Source organism: Lithobates pipiens, unplaced genomic scaffold (assembly GCF_037356315.1).
Source record: "Lithobates pipiens isolate NorthernLeopardFrog02 unplaced genomic scaffold, aLitPip1_a1.2 Scaffold_18, whole genome shotgun sequence".
NCBI classification, from domain to species: Eukaryota; Metazoa; Chordata; class Amphibia; order Anura; family Ranidae; genus Lithobates; species Lithobates pipiens.
Window position 1 is genome coordinate 599044292 of NW_027507758.1, and position 27159 is coordinate 599071450.

Below are 27159 nucleotides of genomic sequence, written 5' to 3' on the forward strand. Positions count from 1 at the left end.
GGTATAGGAATTGGGGCTGATCTGAGGATTGGAGGTATAGGAATTGGGGCTGATCTGAGGATTGGAGGTATAGGAATTGGGGCTGATCTGAGGACTGGAGGTACAGGAATTGGGGCTGATCTGAGGATTGGAGGTACAGGAATTGGGGCTGATCTGAGGATTGGAGGTACAGGAATTGGGGCTGATCTGAGGATTGGAGGTATAGGAATTGGGGCTGATCTGAGGATTGGAGGTACAGGAATTGGGGCTGATCTGAGGACTGGAGGTACAGGAATTGGGGCTGATCTGAGGATTGGAGGTACAGGAATTGGGGCTGATCTGAGGATTGGAGGTATAGGAATTGGGGCTGATCTGAGGATTGGAGGTATAGGAATTGGGGCTGATCTGAGGATTGGAGGTATATGAATTGGGGCTGATCTGAGGATTGGAGGTACAGGAATTGGGGCTGATCTGAGGATTGGAGGTATAGGAATTGGGGCTGATCTGAGGATTGGAGGTATAGGAATTGGGGCTGATCTGAGGATTGGAGGTACAGGAATTGGGGCTGATCTGAGGATTGGAGGTATAGGAATTGGGGCTGATCTGAGGATTGGAGGTATAGGAATTGGGGCTGATCTGAGGATTGGAGGTATAGGAATTGGGGATGATCTGAGGATTGGAGGTATAGGAATTGGGGCTGATCTGAGGATTGGAGGTATAGGAATTGGGGCTGATCTGAGGATTGGAGGTACAGGAATTGGGGCTGATCTGAGGATTGGAGGTACAGGAATTGGGGCTGATCTGAGGATTGGAGGTATAGGAATTGGGGCTGATCTGAGGATTGGAGGTATAGGAATTGGGGCTGATCTGAGGATTGGAGGTATATGAATTGGGGCTGATCTGAGGATTGGAGGTATAGGAATTGGGGCTGATCTGAGGATTGGAGGTATAGGAATTGGGGCTGATCTGAGGATTGGAGGTATATGAATTGGGGCTGATCTGAGGATTGGAGGTATAGGAATTGGGGCTGATCTGAGGATTGGAGGTATAGGAATTGGGGCTGATCTGAGGATTGGAGGTACAGGAATTGGGGCTGATCTGAGGATTGGAGGTACAGGAATTGGGGCTGATCTGAGGATTGGAGGTACAGGAATTGGGGCTGATACAAGGCATAAGAGTGCATTATGTTAATTAGTCACTATCACTCAAATACGGTAGTTTACAGCATTTACTTTATAAAAAATTATTTTCCTGATTGAGAGTGTGAAGATTACATTTTTTTGTTATAAAATCAGCACACTAAATTTCTTTAAAAACATTTTTCGGCATACTGTGCTCAAAAGGTTGCCTACCCCTGGTCTAGAAAATGTCATATTTCCAGCTGGAAGCTGTCTTTTTTCAGGCTGGGAGCTGGCCAAAAGATGTAATTTTGCCCGAGGGGGTTGCCATTTTGCCAGCTGGAAGCTGGAATTTTGCTGGTTGGAAGCTGTATTTTTTTTGGCTGGAAGATATTATATTATAATATATAATATTTTTACTGCCTGGGAGCTGTCATTTTGCTGGCTGGGAGCCACCTTTTTTGTCAGTGAAAGATATAATTTTGCTGGCAGGAAGATGTCATTTTGCTGGCTGTGAGCTGCCATTTTGCCAGCTGGAAGCTGTCATTTTGCTGGCTGGGAGCTGTCATTTTGCTGGCTGTGAGCTGCCATTTTGCCAGCTGGAAGCTGTCATTTTGCTGGCTGTGAGCTGCCATTTTGCCAGCTGGAAGCTGTCATTTTGCTGGCTGGGAGCTGTCGTTTTGCTGGCTGGGAGCTGTCTTCTCTCTTGCTAGAAAATTCCATTTTTTTTTGGCAGCAAAATGTAATTTTGCTGGCTAGGAGCTGTCTTTTTTTCTGGCTGGGAGTTGTCTTTTCTCTGTCTGTGAGTTGTCATTTTGCTGGCTGGGATCTGTCTTTTTCTGAAAGGAAGATGTTATTTTCCTGGCTGGGGACTGTCATTTTGCTGGCTGGAAGCTCTCTTTTCTCTGGCCCAGAAAATGTAATTTTGTCGGATGGGAACGGTCTTTTTTTTGGCGGGAAGATATCATTTTTCTGGCTGGGGCTGGCATTTTGTTGGCTGAAAGATATAATTTTTCTGGCTGGGGCTGTCATTTTGCTGGCTGGGAGCTGTATTTTTTCTGTCTGGGAGCTGTCTTTTTTCTGGCTGGGAGCTGTCATTTTGCTGGCTGGGAGCTGTCTTTTTTTCTGGCTGGGAGCTGTCTTTTTCCTGTCTGGGAGCTGTCATTTTGCTGGCTGGGAGCTGTCTTTTTTCTGACTGGGAGCTGTCATTTTGCTGGCTGGGAGCTGTCTTTTTTTCTGGCTGGGAGTTGTCTTTTTTCTGGCTGGGAGCTGTCATTTTGCTGGCTGGGAGCTGTCTTTTTTCTGGCTGGGAGCTGTCATTTTGCCAGCTGGGAGCTGTCTTTTTTCTGGCTGGGTGCTCTAATTTTCCTGTCTGGGAACTGTCATTTTCCTAGCTGGGAACTGTAATTTTCCTGGCTGGGAACTGTCATTTTCCTGTATGGGCACTCTAATTTTCCTGGCTGGGAACTGTAATTTTCCTGGCTGGGTGCTCTCATTTTCCTATCTGGGAACTGTCATTTTCCTAGCTATGAACTGTAATTTTCCTGGCTGGGAACTGTCATTTTCCTGGCTGGGAACTGTCATTTTCCTGTATAGGCACTCTCATTTTCCTGACTGGGTACTCTCATTTTCCTAGCTATGAGCTGCCATTTTGCCTCATAGAAGATGTAATTTTCCTGGCTGGGAACTGCCATTTTGCCTGCTGGAAGTTGTCATTTCTCTGGCTTTTTTCTGGCTGGAAGCTGTCATTTTCCTGGCTGGGAGCTGTAATTTTCCTGTCTGAGCACTCTCATTTTCCTGTCTGAGCACTCTCATTTTCCTGCCTGGGAGCTATAATTTTCCTGGCTGAGCGCTCTAATTTTCCTGGCTGGGAACTGTCATTTTCCTGGCTGGGAGATGTCATTTTCCTAGCTGGGAACTCTCATTTTCCTGGCAGTTAACTTTGAAGGGGGAATCCAAAATATTGCTTTGAGGCCTATGATGCATAGGGAAGCCTTCTCCACCCAACAACTGAAATAAAACTTTTAGGTGGACACATCTTTGACTATTGAGCCATCGCTTTAAACGCGAACATTTCCATATTTGACTGGGGAGCGCTTTTAAATCCTTCTGCATTAATAAATGTTATAGCCAAACTCAAATCAACGTCAGATTCATCTTTTATTGTCGTCAAAACAGAGTATCCATTAGAACAATCTAAATAGATGGGGCAGTGGATCCGATCACTGCGCGCTGAACGATTTCTCCGGGAAAAGCTCATTTATCTAAATGCACTGAAGCCCAGGCTTTATTTGAATTTAAATCATTTCGATGGTCTTTTCATAAACAGATTTATTGCATTTTTACACATCAGCTGCGACCGGATAGTAAATTACATCCATAGTTTATTGGCCCAATGCAACTGCAGAGTGACCGATGCAATAGGCACAGATACTGGAAAAGGAGCCGTGCACATCTCTGGCGCCCTCTAGTGCTGAATGTAAGATCATCACAGCAAAAAAAAAAAAAGGAGCAAGAAGCATTAAGGACCTTCTATAACTTGGCACTTAACTACATATCAAAATCATGCAGAATGCAGGTGACGTGCGTGAATGCAATGCAAAAAATATGTTAGGAATGCACAGAAGTGAGAATGGGTCCTTCAAGGGATATGGCAGACTTGGGATCCTGTTTGTTGCTGGCACCAAATCATCACAAACAAAATAGCTGAAGAGATTTGTGACAGAACCTCCCCCCACCAGCAAGGCAACAGCAATGGAGTGTCAGCTCATAAGGTGAGTGAGGTGAGTGATATTGTGGTCTCTTAGCAGTCCCTGGCAAAATCAGTGGTGCCACAAATGCAGAATCAGTGTAGAGCACTAGTAAGTAGGAAGCAGAGCCTGCACAGGTAATGAACAATTATGACTGCCCAATGCCAATATATATATATATATGGGGCCAGAACATGGGGTGGGCAGATGGGGCAGCTGGTATCATCTGAGGTGGGGTATATATATATATATATATATATATATATATATATATATATATAGGACATGGGGTGGGGTGTCACAACAAGAGTTCCTGCCACTACAAGCTGACAGGAGTAGTTACAGCAGCTTCAGGGGAAATTTGGGGGGGACTGTGCTAGGAGGCTAGGAGGGGTAATGCAGGGGGGATTTGTGCTCTGGGTGGAATTTGTGCTGGGAGGGAAATTTATTTGGGGGTGGGATTTGTGTTAGGAAGGGGGATTTTGGGGGGAGGAGTAGAGATGATGGAGGGGGATTGGTGTTAGGAGGGGTGATTGGGTGGGTATGGGATTATGCTAGATGGGGGGAGGGATTAGCGGAGAGAGAGGATTTGAGCTGGGAGTGAGGATGTGGGGGGGGGGCAAAGATTTATGTTGGAAGGGGGGACTTCACCAGGAGATGGATTTTTAATCCTGGGAGGAGGGAAATTTTTTGTTTGGGAAGAGCTTTGGCTTGCATAGAGAATTTATGGTATGCTTAGGGGGTAAGCGTGAAGATTAGGGTTTGATTTTTTTTTGGGGGTGATTTTGCTGACACAAAATTATACATTTGGGGGGGGCACAGTTTGGTACCTTCGCCCTGGGTGCTAGGTAACCTAGTTTCACATCATTCAGGACTTTCATAAATTAAGAGCACAATGTGCAAAGGACTCTCTCCCACCTTATCATCACCCCCCATGCCTTGTGGAGGAGCCTGTGTGAGGTTGAATCAGGCAATGCATGCAAACCTATCCGATTAAGTAAACCCACCCCTAATAAGAGACATATGTTGCTGCCATATTCATCCATCAACTAGTCTGCCCCAAGTGACCCAACTGGACAAATCTTGTCTCATACAAATTTTGACCACCATTGTCAATGGGTATTATTGTAAGGGCATCTGTTGTGACCATGCATGACCATCAACCAGTCTGCCCAAATTGACCTAATTGGACAATTCTTGTCTTATGTAACCAACCAACAAACCACTTTTTTCATTATCTAAACCACCTACACTGGTAATAAGATGTCCCCAGCACAGTTTCCCACTGTTTAGGAGTTAACAGCATCATGGACAGAGGACTTTCCCCTACCTTATCACCCCCTTTGCCCTGGAGAGCAGCCTTTAGCATTTTGAATCAGGCAATGCATGCAAACCTATCTGACTGATTGCCCCCTCCCTCCCTAAAGAGGGGCATCTGTTCCTGCTATAGGTATGTGACCATCAACCACTCTACCCAAATTGACACAGTTGGGCAATTCTTGTCTCCTGTACTTGACCAACAAATTGTGATATGGGTTTATTCTATGTTCTTTATTCTACCAGGCTGGAGTAAGTTTATACTTTTCACATTGTCAAAGCCAACTACACCGGCAAAGGGTCTTCTGCTCAGCTTCCCACCATTCGGGACTATCAGGAGTTAACAGCACCATGGACAGGAGACTTCCCCCACCTCATCACCCCCTTTGCATTTTAGAGCAGCCTGTAGCATTTTGAATCAGGCAAACATACAAGAATATCTGACTGATTGCCCCCAACCTCCCTGAAGAGGGGCATCTGTTCCTGCTATAGGAATGTGACCATCAACCAGTCTGCCCAAATTGACCCAGTTGGGCAATTTTTGCCTCGTATTTGACCAACAAATTGTGATATGGGTTTATTCTATGTTCTTTATTCTACCAGGCTAGAGTCAGTTTGTACTTTTCACATTGTCAAAGCCAACTGCACCGGCAAAGGGTCTTCTGCTCAGCTTCCCACCATTCGGGACTATCATGAGTTAACAGCACCAGGGACATGAGACTTCCCCCACCTCACCATACCCCTTGCCTTGTAGAGCAGCCTGTGGCAGGTTGAAACAGATATTGCATGTAAATTTATTCCATGGAGTGCCCCCCCTGCCCCCAAAAATGGGACGTCTGTTGCTATCAAAAATGTGTGACCATCAACCAGTCTGTCCAAATTGACCTAGTTGGGTGAAACTTGTCTCATGCAAACTGGCGCAAGCATGGGTATTATTCTAAATTCTCCAGGCTACTATTCTAGAGTAAGCTTTTTTTTCTTCTTTTTTTTCCCTTCCCTGATCTTCCTGCACTGGCAATGAAATGCCTACTGCATAGATTCCCCCCATTAAGGATTGGCATGGGTTAAAAGCACCACCATTGAGGTAGGACCCCCCCACCTCATAAACCTTCTTGACTTGTAGAGCAGCCTATGACAGGTTGAATCAGACAATGCATGAAAACCTATCCCATCAATTGCCCAAAGAGTGGTATCGGTTGTGACTGTATGTGACCATCAAACACTGTGCCCAAATTGACCCAGTTGGATCAAATTATTCTGCATTCTCTATTATTCCAATATGTTGGAGTAAGTTGTCACTTTTTACAATTGCTGCACCAGCAATGAAGTGTCTCCTGCACATCTGCCCACCATTCAGGACTGTCATGAGTTAACAGCACCATGGACATAGGACTTTACCCCACCATATCACCCCCCTTCCTCCTTGCCTTGCATGTTGAATCAAACAATGCCAATGCATTCAAACCTATCCGATCGAGTGCCCCTCTGCCACCATAACGATACATCTGTTGCTGCCAGAGATCTGTGGCCATTAACTAGTCTGCAAAAATTGACGTCGTTGAGCGAAATTTGCAAATTGGAACCAGAAAATTGTACACGGGTATTATTCTAAATTCTCTATTCTACCCTGCTATAGGAAGCTTTCACTTTTTCACATTATCTAAGCTACCTGCACTGAGCGACCTGCTCCCACCCCCAAAGAGGGACACCCATTGCCAGGACAAGATCAGCCAGCGCCCAGGGCAAAGATGCCAAACTGCACATTCATGATGCCCTACCTTCATGATCTGTAAGCTTAGAGGATCCTATGCCCAGCAGTCCCTCACTTGACTAGATCCCTGCCATTGTCATTTCTTCTGTCAGCCTTCTAACAGAAGGAAGGCGCCCCATCCCTACAGTAAACCATTGCGCCCCAGGGTGGGCATCTCTCTCACCCACCCCTTGTCCCGATCCTGGGGACATCTCTTTCTGCCATTGATATGTGACCAAATTGATCCAGTTGTGTGGTTCTTGTCTCATATACCTGACCAGCAAATTGCGAATTGGGTTTATCTTAAATTCTCCTACTATCTTTTCTCCTATTATCTTTAATGCCCCGTACACACGATCGGACATTGATCGCACATTCCGACAACAAAATCCATGGATTTTTTTTCGACGAATGTTGGCTCAAACTTGTCTTGCATACACATGGTCAGGCAAAGTTGGTCGGAAAATTGCGCACGTCAAGAACGCAGTGACATACAACACGTGCAACGAAGTTCGATAGCCAGTGCGGCTCTTCTGCTTGATTCCGAGCATGTGTGCATCGGAATTGTGTACACACGATCGGAATTTCCGTCAACGGATTTTGTTGTCGGAAAATTTGAGAACCAGATCTCAAATTTTGTGTGACGGAAATCTCGATGGAGCCTACACACGGTCGGAATTTCCGACAACAAGCTCCAATCGCACATTTTACGTCGGAAAATTTGAACCGCGTGTACGGAGCATAATTCTTCTACTGTGCTAGAGTAATCTTTCGCTTTTCACGTTATCTGAGTCTACTGCATTAACAATGAAGTGTCTTCTGCACAGCTTCTCTCCAGGACTGTCAAGTTAACAGTACAATGGACACATGACTTTCCCCACCTCATTACCCTCCTTGCCTTGTAGAGCTGCCTGTAGAGCAATGCATGCAAACCTATCCATTTGAGTGCCCACTCCTAAAAAAAAGGGACATCTGTTGCTGCCTAGGATGTGTGACCATCAACCAGTCTGCCCAAACTCACCCATTTGGGCAAATATTGTCCCATGCAAAGTGTGACCAGCCTAATCGTAATTGGGTTTATTCTACATTCTTTATTCTACTATGCCAGAGTCAGCTTTTACTTTTCACATTATCTGAACCAACTGCACTAGCAATGAAGTGTCTCCTGCCCATCTTGCCAATATTCAGGACTCTCATGAGTTAACAGCATCATGGACATAGGATTTTCCCCCACCCTCACCACCCCTCCCTTGCCATGTAGAGCAGCTTGTAGCAGGTTGAATCAGACAATACAATGCCTCCTAAAAAGGAACATTTGTTGCTGCCTAGGATGTGCGACCATCAACCAGTCTGCCCAAACTGACCCAGTTGGTCAAACCTTGACCCATGCAAACTGTGACCAGCAAATTCTGAATTGGGTTTATTCTACATTCTTTAACCTACTATGCCAGAGTAAGCTTTTGCTTTTCACATTATCTGAACCAACTGCACTAACAGTTAAGCTTCTCCCCATTCAGGGCTGTCATGGGTTAACAGCACCATAGACACAGGACTTTCCTCCACTTCATCACCCCCTCCTTATCTAGTATCAGGGTAAATCAAGCAATGCATGCAGATCTATCCAAATCAGTGCCCCTCTGCCCATTACAAAAGGGACATGTGTTGCTGCCTAGGGTGTGTGACCAGTCTGCCCAAGCTGGCCAAATTGGACAAATCTTGCCTCATGCAAATTGTGACCAGATTTATTTATTTTTCTACATTCTTTGTTCTACTATGCTAGAGTAAGCTTTCACTTTCCAATGTATCTGAATCACCTGCACTAGTAATTGAGCTTCTCTCAACATTCAGGACTATTATGAGTTAACAGCACCATGGACAGAGGACTTTCTCCCACCTCATCACCCCCCTTGCCTTGTAGAGCAGCCTGTGACAGGTTGAAGCGTTCTCCTCTTGCTCCTCCTCCTCCATCCATCCATGGTCAGGTCTGGAGATGCTTCATCCAGGCTCCGCAAGTACCACCAACTGCCTGAAAGCCTCAACACCATCTCAGGTAGTAGTCAGCTTCTGCTTGGAGGACAGCAACCTAGTCTCCTCTTCAGGACCTCCTCCAAAAACTTTGCCTATCTTTGGATCACCCTGATCCTCTCTCTCTTTTTTTGGGGGGGGGATATTACCCTTGATCCCTGGTCTTATCCTTGGTTTGGATTTGGGATTTGAGCTGAGCTCCAACAAAACTGGATTGAAGCTGCAGGTAAGACCCCCTTGGTGGCCATCAAAGCTGAGATATGACAGTTGGCTTCCCCAGAGCAGGTCTGTAGTGGGGCTGATTCCCCCTAAATGGGCAAGTTGTAGGGGAGGCTCATTATCTGCTAGATGTGTGGAGGATCTATAGGCTGTAATCTTCTGTATAAATCACCCTTTACTACAGCTGTGCTGCTCTCACACAGAGAAAAGGGATTGTTTGAAGCTGCCCGACAATCAGGGACTATGAGACATGAATGCTTTACAGACATTTCTTTTATTATTATTTTTTTTATTTTTTTTTTATAATGGCTTTGGGAAGTAATAGATAGCTGCAAATGTAGGGGTCTTGTTATAAGCAGCAGATCTGAAGCCAGTTTGAAACAGAGTAGAAATTGCTTTTACTTTTAGCATTTATGCAGCCAGGAAAGTTACAGCAAATCTGCACTCAGGAGGCATGGAGGGTACCATTGTCTTGGAAATACTTCTTTCCTGGCTGACAAGCCAATTCAGAGGCTATCCTCAAAAAGCAATTAAAAGAGGTGACTGCAACGCTGACTTTTTAAATTGTATTTATTAAAGGTATTTATATAGTGCTGAAAATGTACGCAGCACTTTACATATGGGGTACTTGCGCAGGGTACTGATGTTTGCACATCAGTATTCCTGGCAGAGACCCCTTGCGTTTATTTTGCGTGTAGTTGCGTAAAATAAATTCAAACTCCCAGAATGCAATTCTAATCTCTTCAAATTAACCTTGTATGTGTGTACGCGTGTATTTGCGCGCATACGCGTGTACCTGCATAAAATGCTGCCCGGTGACGCATATTTCTGTATTTATTTTACTGACCTATAAGCATGGCATGTGTACATGCTTATAGGTCAGTAAAAAAACGGGTGTGTCCCCCCAAGCTCATTATGGTGTGTGCCCAAAGTGTATGTATGTGTGTATGTATATATATATATATATATATATATATATATATATATATATATATATATATATATATATATATATATATATATATATATACACACACACACACAGATAGATTATATATATACACACACACACACACACACACACACTCTGGGCACACACCATAATGAGCTTGGGGGTGCAAACCCTTTTTTTACTGACCTATAAGCATGGCACTCTGTGCACCCCCAAGCTCATTATGGTGTGTGCCCACAGTGTATGTATGTATGTGTGTGTGTATATATATATATATATATATATATATATAGATATATATATATAGATACATATATATATATATATATATATATATATATATATATATATATATATATATATATATATATATATATATATATATATATATATATATATGCGTGTATATATATATATTTATATATATATATATATATATATATATATATATATATATATATATATATATATATATATATATATATATATATATACATATATATATATATATATATATATATATATTTATATACATACACACACACTCTTATAAATAAACATAAACATTTTAAAAGGTGTTAAAACATGGAAAGTGTCAGTAGAGCAGTGGACTTTGACAATAGGGCAGAGGACGGTGTCAGGAAGACAAGAGATTGGTGGCAGTAGTTTATTTTTATTATTATTATTTTTTTTTTTTTACAATTTTATTATATCTGCCAGTAGGGTAGTGGACTTTGACAGTTGGACAGAGGACAGTGTCAGGAAAGCAAGAGATTGGTGGCAGTAGTTTATTTTTTTATTTTTTTTTTATTATTTTTTATTTTTTTACGATTTTATTATATCTGCCAGTAGAGCAGTGGACTTTGACAGTAGGGCAGAGGATGGTGTCAGGAAGGCAGAGATTGGTGTCAGTAGTTTATTTTTATTATTATTTTTTTTTTTTACAATTTTATTTTATTTGCCAGTAAAGCAGTGGATTTTGACAGTAGGGCAGAGGACGGTGTCAGGAAGGCAAGAGATTGGTGGCAGTAGTTTATTTTTATTATTTTTATTTATTTTTTTATTCTTTTTTTTATAATTTTATTTTATTTGCAGTAGAGCAGTGGACTTTGACAGTAGGGCAGAGGACAGTGTCAGGAATGCAAGAGATTGGTGGCAGTAGTTTATTTTTATTTTTTTAAATTATTTTTTTACAATTTTATTTTATTTGCCAGTAGAGCAGTGGATTTTTACAGTAGGGTAGAAGATGGTGTTGGGAAGGCAGAGATTGGTGTCAGTAGCTTATTTTTATTATTTTATTTTTTTAATTATTTTTTACAATTGTATTTTATTTGCCAGTAGAGCAGAGGACATGACAGTAGGGCAGAGGATGGTGTTGGAAGGCAGTGGGAAGGCAGAGATTGGTGTCAGTATTTTATTTTTATTATTAAATAAATGTTTATAATTTTTTTACAATTTTATAAAAAAAAATTATTTACTATAATTTTTTTAAATTCTTTTTTTTTTATACATTTTTTTTTAGGAGCTTTGGGGAAATATTAGTGGTCTAGACAGACCCCTGAAGTTTTACTTTTGAGACAGAGAAAGGGACTGAGGGCAGAGATTCCCCAGTCCCTTTCTCTGCAGTCAGGCAGCAGGGGGAATCTGTGCTGCACGGGGTGATTAGGGTGTGCCCAGGCACATCTGGCACACCCCGTGCGCATGCCTTTCACAGGCACATTGAAAACAATGGCTTGCATTCACATCAGTAAAAAAAAAAAAAATCATGTATTTCTAAAAACACTACAGCAGTGTTCAAGAAGCCATATATTATTACATCAGTCTCTAACCCTCAACTGGTGTACAATCCAAGGTCCCTATCTCCCATTCACATACTAGGGCCAATTTAGACAGGAGCCAATTAACCTACCAGCATGTCTTTGCAGTGTGGGAGGATACCAGAATACCTGGAGGAATCCCACGCAGGCACAAGGAGAACATGCAAACTCCATGCAGGTAGCATTATGGTTGGGATTTAAAATGAGGACCCCAGTGCTGCCAGGCAGAGGCGCTAATCACTAAGCCACGGTGCTGCCTCACTTTTTGTCCTGCAGTCTTATTGCGGTTCAATCCGTGTCTTAGCCCCCCCACAGATTTGTTATCGCGCTACTTTTTGTGCGATTCCAAACCCCCCAGGACAGTGCTATTTCAGGCACAGATGTCAATGCCAGTCGCACCTGAAATCGCCAAAAATAGTGCAGGAGCTATTTTTCAAAATCGCATTACTTCAAGTCACAACCTATTAAGACGGTGCCATAGAAAGACAGTAGATGCGACTTCAGACGGGAATTGTAAATCGCATGTCACAACCTGAAGTCGCACTGGTGTCAACAGGGGGCTTAAAATCAAAAGACAGCCAGGCAAGGGGTCATTTTGGGAGGTCAGCAATGGCAGCCTTTGTATTTCTCTCAATGAGGCTGGGTTCACATTGGTGCGCTGTGCGACATTGCATGTGATCCGCACCGCGCTGCTGTGCAAAGCACATGCGATGTCTGTACGATGCGAATTCAGCCAAACAGTATGGCTGATATCGCAATCGCATTCGGACCAAAGTCACGCAGGAACCTTTTTTCTTGGTCTGCACCCATGCGATCCGATTCCTGTCTGAATTGGCAGTTCACACTGCGATATGCGAACCAATCGGGGGGAGGGGGGCATTAACTTTTGTTATTGACACTTCCAGTGGTTTACATAGGGCAGTGGGAACTGCTTGCGATTCAGGTACGATGCAGGACCTCGCAGTGGATTCGCAGGGTCTTCCGCACCGCACCAGTGTGACCCGAGCCTGAAGGATTCCCCTAAGTCCCTATGAGCAAAACAGACTTATATGTTACAATCTGCCCACACAATCTTTGTACGATCAACTTTATCTACTCTAATTATGTAAATATGATGACCTCTCTAAGCTATCCAATCAATTTATATGAAATAAGTTTGTATCCAATTAATTTATATATAATCAATTTGTATCCAATTAATTTGTATATAATCAATTTGTATCCAATTAATTTGTATATAATCAATTTGTATCCAATTAATTAGTATATAATCAATTTCTATCCAATCCATTTGTATATAAATCAATTTTTATATAATCAATTTCTATCCAATTATTTTTTATATAATCAATTTGTATCCAATTAATTTGAATTTAATCAATTTGTATCCAATTAATTTGTATATAATCAATTTGTATCCAATCGATTTGTATATAATCAATCTGTAGCCAATTGATTTGTATTAAAACAATTTCTATCAATTATTTTTTTATATAATCAATTTGATCCAATTAATTTGTATATAATCAAATTGTATCCAATAAATTTTTATATAATCAATTTATATCCAATCAATTTCTATATAATCAATTTGTATCCAATTAATTAGTATATAATCAATTTATATCCAATCCATTTGAATATAAATCAATTTGTATCCAATTAATTTGTATATAATCAATTTCTATCCCATTATTTTTCTATATAATCAATTTGTATCCAATTAATTTGTATATAATCAAATTGTATTCAATAAATTTTTATATCATCAATTTATATCCAATCAATTTCTATATAATCAATTTGTATCCAATTAATTTTTATATAATCAATTTGTATCCAATTAATTTTTATATAATCAATTTATATCCAATCAATTTCTATATAATCAATTTGTATCCAATTCATTTCTATATAATCAATTAGTATCAAATACATTTGAATATAATCAATTTCTATCCAATTCATTTGTATATAATCAATTTCTATCCAATCAATTTGGATTTATTCAATTTCTATCCAATCAGTGCAAAAAGGTTATATGCAATAACCCAAACAGGCCTTCATAAATATCTAAAAGGGAAAACTTAGAACCATTTTAAGGTATCCATTTATAAAAACTTTTCTGCGCGGGGTGTCTCAGCTTATCGCACCGTCGTCTACAATAATCCTTGTATTGTGTCTAATATGCTCGTTTTCTATGCTTGTCATCGCCATCTAGTGGCCATAAGGTGGTATTCTCCCAAAATACCTCAATCAGGAAAATAACACACTGGGGTCACTAGGTGGAGCTGCCAGTTATAGGAAATAGGCATATTAGGCACAATATGGGGATTATATAAACATATTCGACACATTTTGGGGATTATATTAACATATTAAGCACATTGCGAGGAGTATTTGTCACGGTTGAGACATTTTTATAAATGGACTTGAATGCAGCAGAAAGAGTTGGCCATTCTACAGAATTATTCCACACGGAGGTGGGTTGCATTTTGTAATTAGGAACTTGACTGCAACTGGTTAACTGCTACTGGACCTAATATTGGTTTTTTTTTGGTGCCATGTTACCAAGCTGGCATAATCACTTAAAGTGAACCTGGACAAGGAGCGTGGGGGGGGGGCAGGAGGGGAGGCTGCCCTGGGCACAATGGTTCATTGCAGGGATTGGGGCATCCTGACCATAACCCTAGGGGAAGGGGGCATCTTTGCCCTGGGAACTGGATGACTGTGTCCCGGCACTGGTGGGAGGACTGCCATACTTTTAAGTATTGGGCTTTGGTTTGATAAGGATAGGCAACATATATATATATTTCCTTTAGGGCGCATGCCCATGGCACCCCACTAAGATATGGGCGCCTCCAATAAACTTTGCATTGGTGGTCTGCACTTCAGGTCCTTGATTTCAGAAATGTAGAAAAAATTATCCGCACTCTGGTTGTTGCTCTTAAAATTTCTTCATTTTATTGAATAGCCACAGTGAACAAAGGCAGATTAAGTCAGTTGACGCGTTTCAGCCTATAAGGCCTTAGTCATAATGACTAAGGCCTTATAGGCTGAAACGCGTTAACTGACTTAATCTGTGTTTGTTCACTGTGGCTATTCAATAAAATGAAGACATTTTAAGAGCAACAACCGGAATGCGGATAATTTTTTCGACATTACTCTACTCAGCCAGCGATTGTGGATCGAGCACCCGGGAGCTCTGCTATCTATGTGGTGTATGGGTAGTAGCACTGATTTTTCTGTTTATACTTTGAGTAGAAAAAAGCCTGTCCCCCTGCCAGCGTGCTTTCTCTCTGTGTGGAAGCAGTGGTCCCTCTGCAGAAGTCCACATTGGCTCGGCTAAGTTAGAGCTGGAGCTTGAACAGGAGGATTGCTGATTGCAGAGCTATAGATCTTCACTTCAGCTGGGAATGTGTCAGACCTCTTTAGAGAAACCACTGCTTCCATGTAGAAGGCATCTCTTCTTGCCTGCAGCATGCTAGCAGTGGACAAGCTCTACTGCTTGGCTGTGACTGTTTGCTCTCTGCGTGGAATCTGTGGTCTCTCTGCAGAGGGCCAAGGTGACCCCTGCTCAGTCAGAGTTGGAGCAGTGCAATTAGCAGGCAACATGAGGTTTGCTGGCTGCAGGTCTTAGGAATATGTTAGATCTCTGCGGAGACACCACTGCTTCCTTGTAGAAGGCATCAGTTCTTGCCTGCAGCATGCTGGCAGGGGACAAGTTCTACTGCTTGGCTGTGACTGATAGCCCTCTGTGTGGAATCAGTGGTCTCTCTGCAGAGGTTCAAGGTTATTCCTGATAAATCAGAGCTAGAGCTCTCCAATCAGCAGGGATCATGAGGTTTGGTGATAGAACTGTAGGTCTGACCCAGGTTGAATGATAGAACTATAGATCTGACCCAGCTGGTAACTGTGCAGAGAGATCATTTCTTCCACACAGTGATCTCTCTGCAAAGATCTAAGATGCCCCCCCCCCCCCTCACTGAGTCAGAGCTAGAGCTGTCTAATCAGGGAGAGTTAGTTTTGCAGATTTCAGAGCTCTGGGTCTAATGCAGTATTGAGTATGTCAGACCTCTGCAGAGAGACCACTGCTTCCACCCAGAGAGAAAGGATCCTCCCCTGCAGAATGCTGCCAGTGGACAGTCTTTTCTACTCCAACTGTGACTGCTTTGTAAACGATTAGAGAACTGTAAGACTTTGCACACTGTCTGCTCTTACTGGGGGGTGTTTACATTATTTAAACTGAAGCTTTATTTGGCCTTCGAAGTGCTGGTACTATCACCTGATGAGAGAGGATACATTTAAACATTCATTAAATTGCTTCAGTCTTGTGCTTTCCCCAGACTCTCCTGTGGTCTAGCGCTGCTCGGGTACTGTCCGGGTGTCACCAGGATGCCGAGGAAGAAGGTACATACAGGTAGATGAAGTTTTCTCTGTAAACAAATGGCAGGGTGTCCAACTGTTCTGAGATTTCACTTCTACGATCAGCAATTATACCCGTCACTATTTAATTACCGTCTTCAGAATGACGGATTTCTTCTCTGGCTTCAGAAAGTTGGAGATTGGAGCTGATGTTCAGCAAATCTATCTATCTCTCCATAGCTATCTATCTATCTATCTATCTATCTATCTATCTATCTATCTATCTATCTATCTATCTCTCCATAGCTATCTATCTATCTATCTATCTATCTATCTATCTATCTATCTATCTATCTCTCCATAGCTATCTATCTATCTATCTATCTATCTATTTATCTATCTCTCCATAGCTATCTATCTATCTATCTATCTATCTATCTATCTATCTATCTATCTATCTATCTATCCATATCTATCTATCTATCTATCTATCTATCTATCTATCTATCTATCTATCTATCTATCTATCTATCTCTCCATATCTATCTATCTATCTATCTATCTATCTATCTATCTATCTATCTATCTATCTATCCATATCTATCTATCTATCTATCTATCTATCTATCTATCTATCTATCTATCTATCTATCTCTCTCTATCTATCTATCTATCTATCTATCTATCTATCTATCTATCTATCTATCTATCCATATCTATCTATCTATCTATCTATCTATCTATCTATCTATCTATCTATCTATCTATCTATCCATATCTATCTATCTATCTATCTATCTATCTATCTATCTATCTATCTATCTATCTATCTCTCCATATCTATCTATCTATCTATCTATCTATCTATCTATCTATCTATCTATCTCTCCATATCTATCTATCTATCTATCTATCTATCTATCTATCTATCTATCTCTCCATATCTATCTATCTATCTATCTATCTATCTATCTATCTCTCCATATCTATCTATCTATCTATCTATCTATCTATCTATCTATCTATCTATCTATCTATCCATATCTATCTATCTATCTATCTATCTATCTATCTATCTATCTATCTATCTATCTATCCATATCTATCTATCTATCTATCTATCTATCTATCTATCTATCTATCTATCTATCTCTCTATATCTATCTATCTATCTATCTATCTATCTATCTATCTATCTATCTATCTATTTATCTATCTCTCCATAGCTATCTATCTATCTATCTATCTATCTATCTATCTATCTATCCATATCTATCTATCTATCTATCTATCTATCTATCTATCTATCTATCTATCTCTCCATATCTATCTATCTATCTATCTATCTATCTATCTATCTATCTATCTATCTATCCATATCTATCTATCTATCTATCTATCTATCTATCTATCTATCTATCTATCTATCTATCTATCTATCTCTCCATATCTATCTATCTATCTATCTATCTATCTATCTATCTATCTATCTATCTATCTATCTATCCATATCTATCTATCTATCTATCTATCTATCTATCTATCTATCTATCTATCTATCTATCCATATCTATCTATCTATCTATCTATCTATCTATCTATCTATCTATCTATCTATCTCTCCATATCTATCTATCTATCTATCTATCTATCTATCTATCTATCTATCTATCTATCTATCTCTCCATAGCTATCTATCTATCTATCTATCTATCTATCTATCTATCTATCTATCTATCTATCTATCTATCTATCCATATCTATCTATCTATCTATCTATCTATCTATCTATTTATCTATCTCTCCATAGCTATCTATCTATCTATCTATCTATCTATCTATCTATCTATCTATCCATATCTATCTATCTATCTATCTATCTATCTATCTATCTATCTATCTATCTATCTATCTATCTCTCCATATCTATCTATCTATCTATCTATCTATCTATCTATCTATCCATATCTATCTATCTATCTATCTATCTATCTATCTATCTATCTATCTATCTATCTATCTCTCCATATCTATCTATCTATCTATCTATCTATCTATCTATCTATCTATCTATCTATCCATATCTATCTATCTATCTATCTATCTATCTATCTATCTATCTATCTATCTATCTATCCATATCTATCTATCTATCTATCTATCTATCTATCTATCTATCTATCTATCTATCTCTCCATATCTATCTATCTATCTATCTATCTATCTATCTATCTATCTATCTATCTATCTATCTCTCCATATCTATCTATCTATCTATCTATCTATCTATCTATCTATCTATCTATCTATCTATCTATCTCTCCATATCTATCTATCTATCTATCTATCTATCTATCTATCTCTCCATATCTATCTATCTATCTATCTATCTATCTATCTATCTATCTATCTATCCATATCTATCTATCTATCTATCTATCTATCTATCTATCTATCTATCTATCTATCTATCTATCTATCCATATCTATCTATCTATCTATCTATCTATCTATCTATCTATCTATCTATCTATCTCTCTATATCTATCTATCTATCTATCTATCTATCTATCTATCTATCTATCTATCTATCTATCTATCTATTTATCTATCTCTCCATAGCTATCTATCTATCTATCTATCTATCTATCTATCTATCTATCCATATCTATCTATCTATCTATCTATCTATCTATCTATCTATCTATCTCTCCATATCTATCTATCTATCTATCTATCTATCTATCTATCTATCTATCTATCCATATCTATCTATCTATCTATCTATCTATCTATCTATCTATCTATCTATCTATCTATCTATCTATCTCTCCATATCTATCTATCTATCTATCTATCTATCTATCTATCTATCTATCTATCTATCTATCCATATCTATCTATCTATCTATCTATCTATCTATCTATCTATCTATCCATATCTATCTATCTATCTATCTATCTATCTATCTATCTATCTATCTCTCCATATCTATCTATCTATCTATCTATCTATCTATCTATCTATCTATCTATACCCGTCACTATTTAATTACCGTCTTCAGAATGACGGATTTCTTCTCTGGCTTCAGAAAGTTGGAGATTGGAGCTGATGTTCAGCAAATCTATCTATCTCTCCATAGCTATCTATCTATCTATCTATCTATCTATCTATCTATCTATCTATCTATCTATCTATCTCTCCATAGCTATCTATCTATCTATCTATCTATCTATCTATCTATCTATCTATCTATCTCTCCATAGCTATCTATCTATCTATCTATCTATCTATCTATCTATCTATCTATCTATCTATCTATCTATCTATCTCTCCATAGCTATCTATCTATCTATCTATCTATCTATTTATCTATCTCTCCATAGCTATCTATCTATCTATCTATCTATCTATCTATCTATCCATATCTATCTATCTATCTATCTCTCCATATCTATCTATCTATCTATCTATCTATCTATCTATCTATCTATCTATCTATCTATCTATCCATATCTATCTATCTATCTATCTATCTATCTATCTATCTATCTATCTATCTATCTATCTCTCCATATCTATCTATCTATCTATCTATCTATCTATCTATCTATCTATCCATATCTATCTATCTATCTATCTATCTATCTATCTATCTATCTATCTATCTATCTATCCATATCTATCTATCTATCTATCTATCTATCTATCTATCTATCTCTCCATATCTATCTATCTATCTATCTATCTATCTATCTATCTATCTATCTATCTATCTATCTATCTCTCCATATCTATCTATCTATCTATCTATCTATCTATCTATCTATCTATCTATCTCTCCATATCTATCTATCTATCTATCTATCTATCTATCTATCTATCTATCTATCTATCTATCTCTCCATATCTATCTATCTATCTATCTATCTATCTATCTATCTATCTATCTATCCATATCTATCTATCTATCTATCTATCTATCTATCTATCTATCTATCTATCTATCCATATCTATCTATCTATCTATCTATCTATCTATCTATCTATCTATCTATCTATCTATCTCTCCATATCTATCTATCTATCTATCTATCTATCTATCTATCTATCTATCTATCTATCTCTCTATATCTATCTATCTATCTATCTATCTATCTATCTATCTATCTATCTATCTCTCTATATCTATCTATCTATCTATCTATCTATCTATCTATCTATCTATCTATCTATCTCTCTATATCTATCTATCTATCTATCTATCTATCTATCTATATCTATCTATCTATCTATCTATCTATCTATCTATCTATCTATCTATCTCTCCATATCTATCTATCTATCTATCTATCTATCTATCTATCTATCTATCTATCTATCTATCTCTCTATATCTATCTATCTATCTATCTATCTATCTATCTACCTATCTATCTATCTATCTCTCTATATCTATCTATCTATCTATCTATCTATCTATCTATCTATCTATCTATCTATCTATCTATCTCTCCATATCTATCTATCTATCTATCTATCTATCTATCTATCTTTTAGTATTAAAACAATAAAATAAAATCAATGTTCCACAAACCTGCTTTAGTCCGGTGGAGTGGGTGATACATCTGCTTTTTCAGTGATGTGAACGCTTGAGGAGGTTACTCTAAAGCAGTCTTGTAACAATGCTGACTAGGAAGGGTTAATCTTGGCAATAACAATGTTGTTTCCAGCAGGGAAGGGGTTAATCCACTGTCGCCGCCAGTAGCATGAGCGATAGTCTTTCCAGTAATGTGGAAAATACATAGCACAGTGAAGAAATATGAATCATTTTGTATGGTGCAGAGAAGGGGTTAATCTGAGAGCACATCCAATAACATGAACAATGTCCCTCCTGGCAAGCAAATTGGTTATGAATGAGCATGTTCTGTAACTTAGTAGGGAAGGGGTTAACCCCAAAGCTCCTCCAGTAATGTGAATGATTATTTATCTAGGAGGAAATGGGTTAATCCAATAGAACAATACAGTATATCGGGCAGTGAATTGAGGTTAATTATGTCGTTTTCCTGGCAATATGAATAATGCTGTATCTGACGGAGAAAGGGTTAATCCAGCAGTACATTTTGTGATCTGAACAATGTATTGAGCAGTGAAGGTGTTAATCTGGCAGCACTTTTGGTATGTATGAAAACATTTGTAGAATGTGGTAAATGGATGAATCTGCCTCTGGGAACACGATTAATGTTAGATGAAGTAAAATGAAAAGAATGGTTTAATTTGAGGGTAGCACTAGTGATCTGAGCAATGCTTGGGGTCATATGCTTGAACCTTAAGCAACATGAACGTAGTGTAGTGCAGGGGTTTAGCGCAATAATGTGAATATGGCTTGTATACTGTAGTGAAGGGGTTAATCCAATAATGTGAATAAGGCGTGTATACTCTAGTGAAGGGGTTAGCCCAATAATGTGAATATGGCTTGTTTAACGTAGTGAAGGGGTTAATCTAATAATGTGAATATGGCTTGTATACAGTAGTGAAGGTGTTAATCTAATAATGTGAATAAGGCTTCTATGCTGTAGTGAAGGGGTTAATCCAATAATGGGAATAAGGCTTGTATACTGTAGTGAAGGAGTTAACTCCATAACGTCAATAAGGCTTGTATACTGTAGTGAAGGGGTTAATCCAATAATGGGAATAAAGCTTGTATACTGTAGTGAAGGGGTTAATCCAATAATGTGAATAAGGATTGTATACTGTAGTGAAGGGGTTAATCCAATAATGTGAATATGGCTTGTATACTGTAGTGAAGGGGTTAATCCAATCATGTGAATAAGGCTTGTATACTGTAGTGAAGGAGTTAACTCTATAACATGAATAAGGCTTGTATACTGTAGTGAAGGGGTTAATCCAATAATGTGAATAAAGCTTGTATACTGTAGTGAAGAGGTTAATCCAATAATATGAATAAGGATTGTATACTGTAGTGAAGGGGTTAATCTAATAATGTGAATAAGGCTTGTATACTGTAGTGAAGGAGTTAACTCCATAACGTGAATAAGGCTTGTATACTGTAGTAAAGGGGTTAATCCAATAATGTGAATAAAGCTTGAATACTAAAGGGGTTAATCTAATAATGTGAGTACGGCTTGTATACCGTTTAGTGAAGCGGTTAATCCAATAATTGGAGTATGGCTTGTATAACGTAGTGAAGGGGTTAATCCAGCAGTCCATCAATGCAGCAGGCCATCTAATAATTTTAACAATTTGCAGAGCAGTGAAAGTGTTAATTATGTAGTTTCTCTAGTAATGCAATTAATACTGAATCCAGCAGAGAAGGGGTTAATCCAGCAGCAAGCTATTTCTAGTTTGAACTATTTATTCTGCAGCGAAGGAGTTAATCTGACAGCACTTTATTTCTTTTTTTTATAGTTTAGTAAATGGATGAATCTCTTCCAGGAACATGAACGATGTTCCTTTAAATGAAATGCAATGAAGGGGTTAATTTGAGGTTAACACTAGTAATGTGAGCAATGTTTGGGGTATCGTGTGCGAACCTCGAGCCATGTGAACACTTGTAATGTGAACTTGGTTTATATACTGTAGTGAAGGGTTCAATCCATGTTTAATCTGAACAATCTATAGAGCAGTGAAGGGGTTAATTTTGTAGTTTATCTGGTAAAATGAACAATGCTGGGTCAGTCACAGAAGTTGCAGCAGCACATTTAGTAACGTGAACAATGTATTTTGCAGTGAAGGGGTTAATCTGGCAGCACTTTTGGTATGCATGAGTCATTTTTTTTTTTTATAGTGCTGGTAAATGGATTCATCTGCCTCCAGGAACATGAATAATGTTGGATGGGGGTAAAACAGAAACAAGGGGTTAATTGGAGGGCAACACTTGTAATTGGAGCAATGCTTGGAGTAATATCCGCAAGCCTCCAGCAAAGCGAACAGTTTAATACATTGTAGAGCAGGGGTTTGATACAGTGAGCATGGCTTGTAGACGGCAGTGAAGGGGTTAGTCCAGCAGAACATCTAGTAATCTGAACAATATACTGTATTGAGCAATGAAGGGGTTAATTTTATAGCTTCTCTGGTAATGCAATGAATGCTGCATCCAGCAGAGATGCGGTTAATCCAGCAGCCCATTTGTACTTGGTGCGGGGTAGGGGTTAATCTGGCAGCGCTTTTGGTATGCATGAGTAACGTTTTATAGCGCGGTCACTGGATTTATCTGCCTCCAGGAACATGAATAATGCTGGATGTAAAATAGAAAGAAGGGGTTAATTCTGAGGGTAGCGCTAGTAATGTGAGCAATACTTGGAGTACAACGTGTGAACCTCCAGCTAAGTGAATAGTAGAGCAGGGGCTGAACCCAGTAACGTAAACCTGGCTTGTATACTGCAGTGAAGGGGTTAATCCAGGAGAACATCTAGCAATGTGAAGAATATACTGTATGGAGCAATAAAGGGGTTACATTTGTAGTTTCTCTGGTAATGTAATTAATACTGGAGCCAGCAAAGACGGGGTTAATCCAACAGCCCATTTTGTACTTGGTGCAGTGAAGGGGTTAATCTGGCAGCACTTTTAGTATGCATGAGTAATTTCTTATAGTGCGGTAAATGGATTCATCTGCCTCCAGGAACATGAATAATGCCGGATGGAGTAAAATAGAAAGAAGGGGTTAATTTGAGGGTAACGCTAGTAATGTGAGCAATGCGAACAGTTTAATGCAATGTAGAGCAGGGGCTTAACCCAGTAACATGAGCATGGCTTGTATACTGTAGTGAAGGGGTTAATCCAGTAGAAAATCTAGTAATCTGAACAAAATACTGTATGGAGCAATGACGGGGTTCATTTTGTAGTCTCTCTGGTAATGCAATTAATGCTGGATCCACCAGAGATGGTGCTAATCCAGCCACCCATTTTGTACTTGGTGCAGTGAAGGGGTTAATCTGGAAACACTTTTGGTATGCATGAGTCAAATTTTTTTTTTATAGTGCGGTAAATGGATCAATCTGCCTCCAGGAACATGAATGATGTTGGATGGAGTAAAATGAAAAGAAGGGGTTAATTTGAGGGTGATACTAGTAATCAGAGTAATGTTTGGAATAATATTTGTGAACCTCAAGTTTAATATACTGTTGTAGTTTAAAACCAAATAATGGGATCGTAGCTGGCAGTGAAGGGGTTAATCCAGTGAAACCTCCAGGAAGGTGAGCAGCTTTGTGCAATACAGTGAAGGGGTTAAATATGTAATATGAACAATATATACTGCAATATACAGTTAATGTGAACTATATAGTCTAATGCAATGAAGGGGTTAAACTAGTGATGAATACCTTTGCATGGAGCAGACAGAGAGATAATCCAGTATCTCCTCTAATGTAAGTATGGCGGGATAACACAGACAGTGGCAGGGTTCAGACAAATGTTGTACAGGGAAGTGATGGGTTAATTATATAGGTGAACCATGGAGTATACAGTAGCAAAGGGTTAATCCAGTAAGGTAAACTGTGTATATTGCAATGAAAGGGTTAATCCAGTAAGGTAAACGGTGTAGTATATTGCAATGAAAGGGTTAAGCCAGTAAGGTAAACAGTGTAGTATATTGCAATGAAAGGGTTAATCCAGTAGCCTCCCCCAGTAATGGAAGCAATGTTGTATCTTATGCAGGGAAAGGGTTAATAATGTAACGTGAGCAATGCTGCATCTTTTTACAGGTAAAGGGTTAACAATGTAAAAAAAGAAATGCTGCATCTTTGCAGGTAAAGGGTTGGTATAGTAAGCCGAGCAATACTGTGCCTTTGCAGAGAAAGGGTTAATATACTAATACAAGCAATATTGTGGCTTTGCAAGGAAAGGGTTACTATAGTAATATGATCGATATAATATAATTGCAGAGAAGGCATAATATAGTAATGTGAGAAATGTATATGTGCAGAGAATGCATATTTCTTTATTCTGGCAGTGAAGGGGTGTATGTAGTATTGTGAGTATTATTGTATCCCGGCAGTGAAGGGGTGTATGTAGTAATGTGAGTATTTCTGTATCCTGGCAGTGAAGGGGTGTATGTAGTAATGTGAATATTGTATCCTGGCAGTGAAGGGGTGTATATAGTAATGTGAGTATTGTTGAATCCTGGCAGTGAAGGGGTGTATGTAGTAATGTGAGTATTTCTGTATCCTGGCAGTGAAGGGGTGTATGTAGTAATGTGAGTATTGTTGAATCCTGGCAGTGAAGGGGTGTATGTAGTAATGTGAGTATTTCTGTATCCTGACAGTGAAGGGGTGTACGTAGTAATGTGAGTATTGTTGTATCCTGGCAGTGAAGGGGTGTATGTAGTAATCTGAGTATTATTGTATCCTGGCAGTGAAGAGGTGTATGTAGTAATGTGAGTATTGTTGTATCCCGGCAGTGAAGGAGTGTATATAGTAATGTGAGTATTGTTGTATCCGGCAGTGAAGGGGTGTATGTAGTAACGTGACGTGAGTATTGCTGTATCCCGGCAGTGAAGGGGTGTATGTAGTAATCTGAGTATTATTGTATCCTGGCAGTGAAGAGGTGTATGTAGTAATGTGAGTATTGTTGTATCCCGGCAGTGAAGGGGTGTTTATAGTAATGTGAGTATTGTTGTATCCGGCAGTGAAGGGGTGTATGTAGTAATGTGAGTATTGTTGTATCCGGCAGTGAAGGGGTGTATGTAGTAATGTGAGTATTGTTATATCCCGGCAGTGAAGGGGTGTATGTAGTAATGTGAGTATTGTTGTATCCTGGCAGTGAAAGGGTGTATGTAGTAATGTGAGTATTGTTGTATCCCGGCAGTGAAGGGGTGTATGTAGTAACGTGAGTATTGTTGTATCCTGGCAGTGAAGGGGTGTATGTAGTAACGTGAGTATTGTATCCCGGCAGTGAAGGGGTGTATGTAGTAATGTGAGTATTGTTGTATCCCGGCAGTGAAGAGGTGTATGTAGTAATGTGAGTATTGTTGTATCCCGGCAGTGAAGGGGTGTATATAGTAATGTGAGTATTGTTATATCCCGGCAGTGAAGGGGTGTATGTAGTAATGTGAGTATTGTTGTATCCCGGCAGTGAAGGGGTGTATGTAGTAATGTGAGTATTGTTGTATCCCGGCAGTGAAGGGGTGTATGTAGTAACGTGAGTATTGTTGTATCCTGGCAGTGAAGGGGTGTATGTAGTAACGTGAGTATTGTATCCCGGCAGTGAAGGGGTGTATGTAGTAACGTGAGTATTGTATCCCGGCAGTGAAGGGGTGTATGTAGTAACGTGAGTATTGTATCCCGGCAGTGAAGGGGTGTATGTAGTAACGAGAGTATTGTATCCTGGCAGTGAAGGGGTATATGTAGTAATGTGAGTATTGTATCCCGGCAGTGAAGGGGTGTATGTAGTAACGTGAGTATTGTTGTATGTTCTCAGGTCTCCTCTCCGGGTTGCGGACGGTCGGTGGAAGACTCTCCCGGTGAAGGACTCTCCCGGTGGAGGATCTCAGCACTGCAGGCAGCGTTGTGCCGGCCGGTCAGAGTATCAGTTCAGCACGGTGGACAGCTCCCACCTCCCGGCTAATGGACAGCTCGGCTCCGGTGAACGGCACGGCTCCTGTACTGGATGTGAGCTCTGGTTAGGGGCCCCGGGGGGCTCTGGAAGAGAACAGTAACACCTCAACCATCAGGATGGGCTACAGACTGTGTGCACTTATCTCACTCACCCGACTCTTCTGTTATATGACAGCCTGCACCACAGGTAAGAGTCATGTGGGGGGGGCACCACAGGTAAGAGTCATGGGGGGCACCACAGGTAAGAGTCATTGGGGGGCACCACAGGTAAGAGTCATGGGGGGGACCACAGG

The 27159-nt window shown here is 39.5% G+C and overlaps 1 protein-coding gene across 1 annotated transcript in view; it reads left to right on the forward strand.

The window, feature by feature from the left end:
* The first annotated feature begins 8841 nt into the window (after nucleotides 1-8841).
* Nucleotides 8842-27159, forward strand: part of CHRNA2 (cholinergic receptor nicotinic alpha 2 subunit) — a 165238-nt gene continuing 146920 nt past the window's right edge. The window contains exons 1-2 of the mRNA XM_077489225.1: nucleotides 8842-9165; nucleotides 26730-27053. Of these exons, the coding sequence (XP_077345351.1) occupies nucleotides 26984-27053 (70 nt within the window). The 5' untranslated portion in view covers nucleotides 8842-9165; nucleotides 26730-26983. The remainder of the gene's footprint in view (nucleotides 9166-26729; nucleotides 27054-27159) is intronic.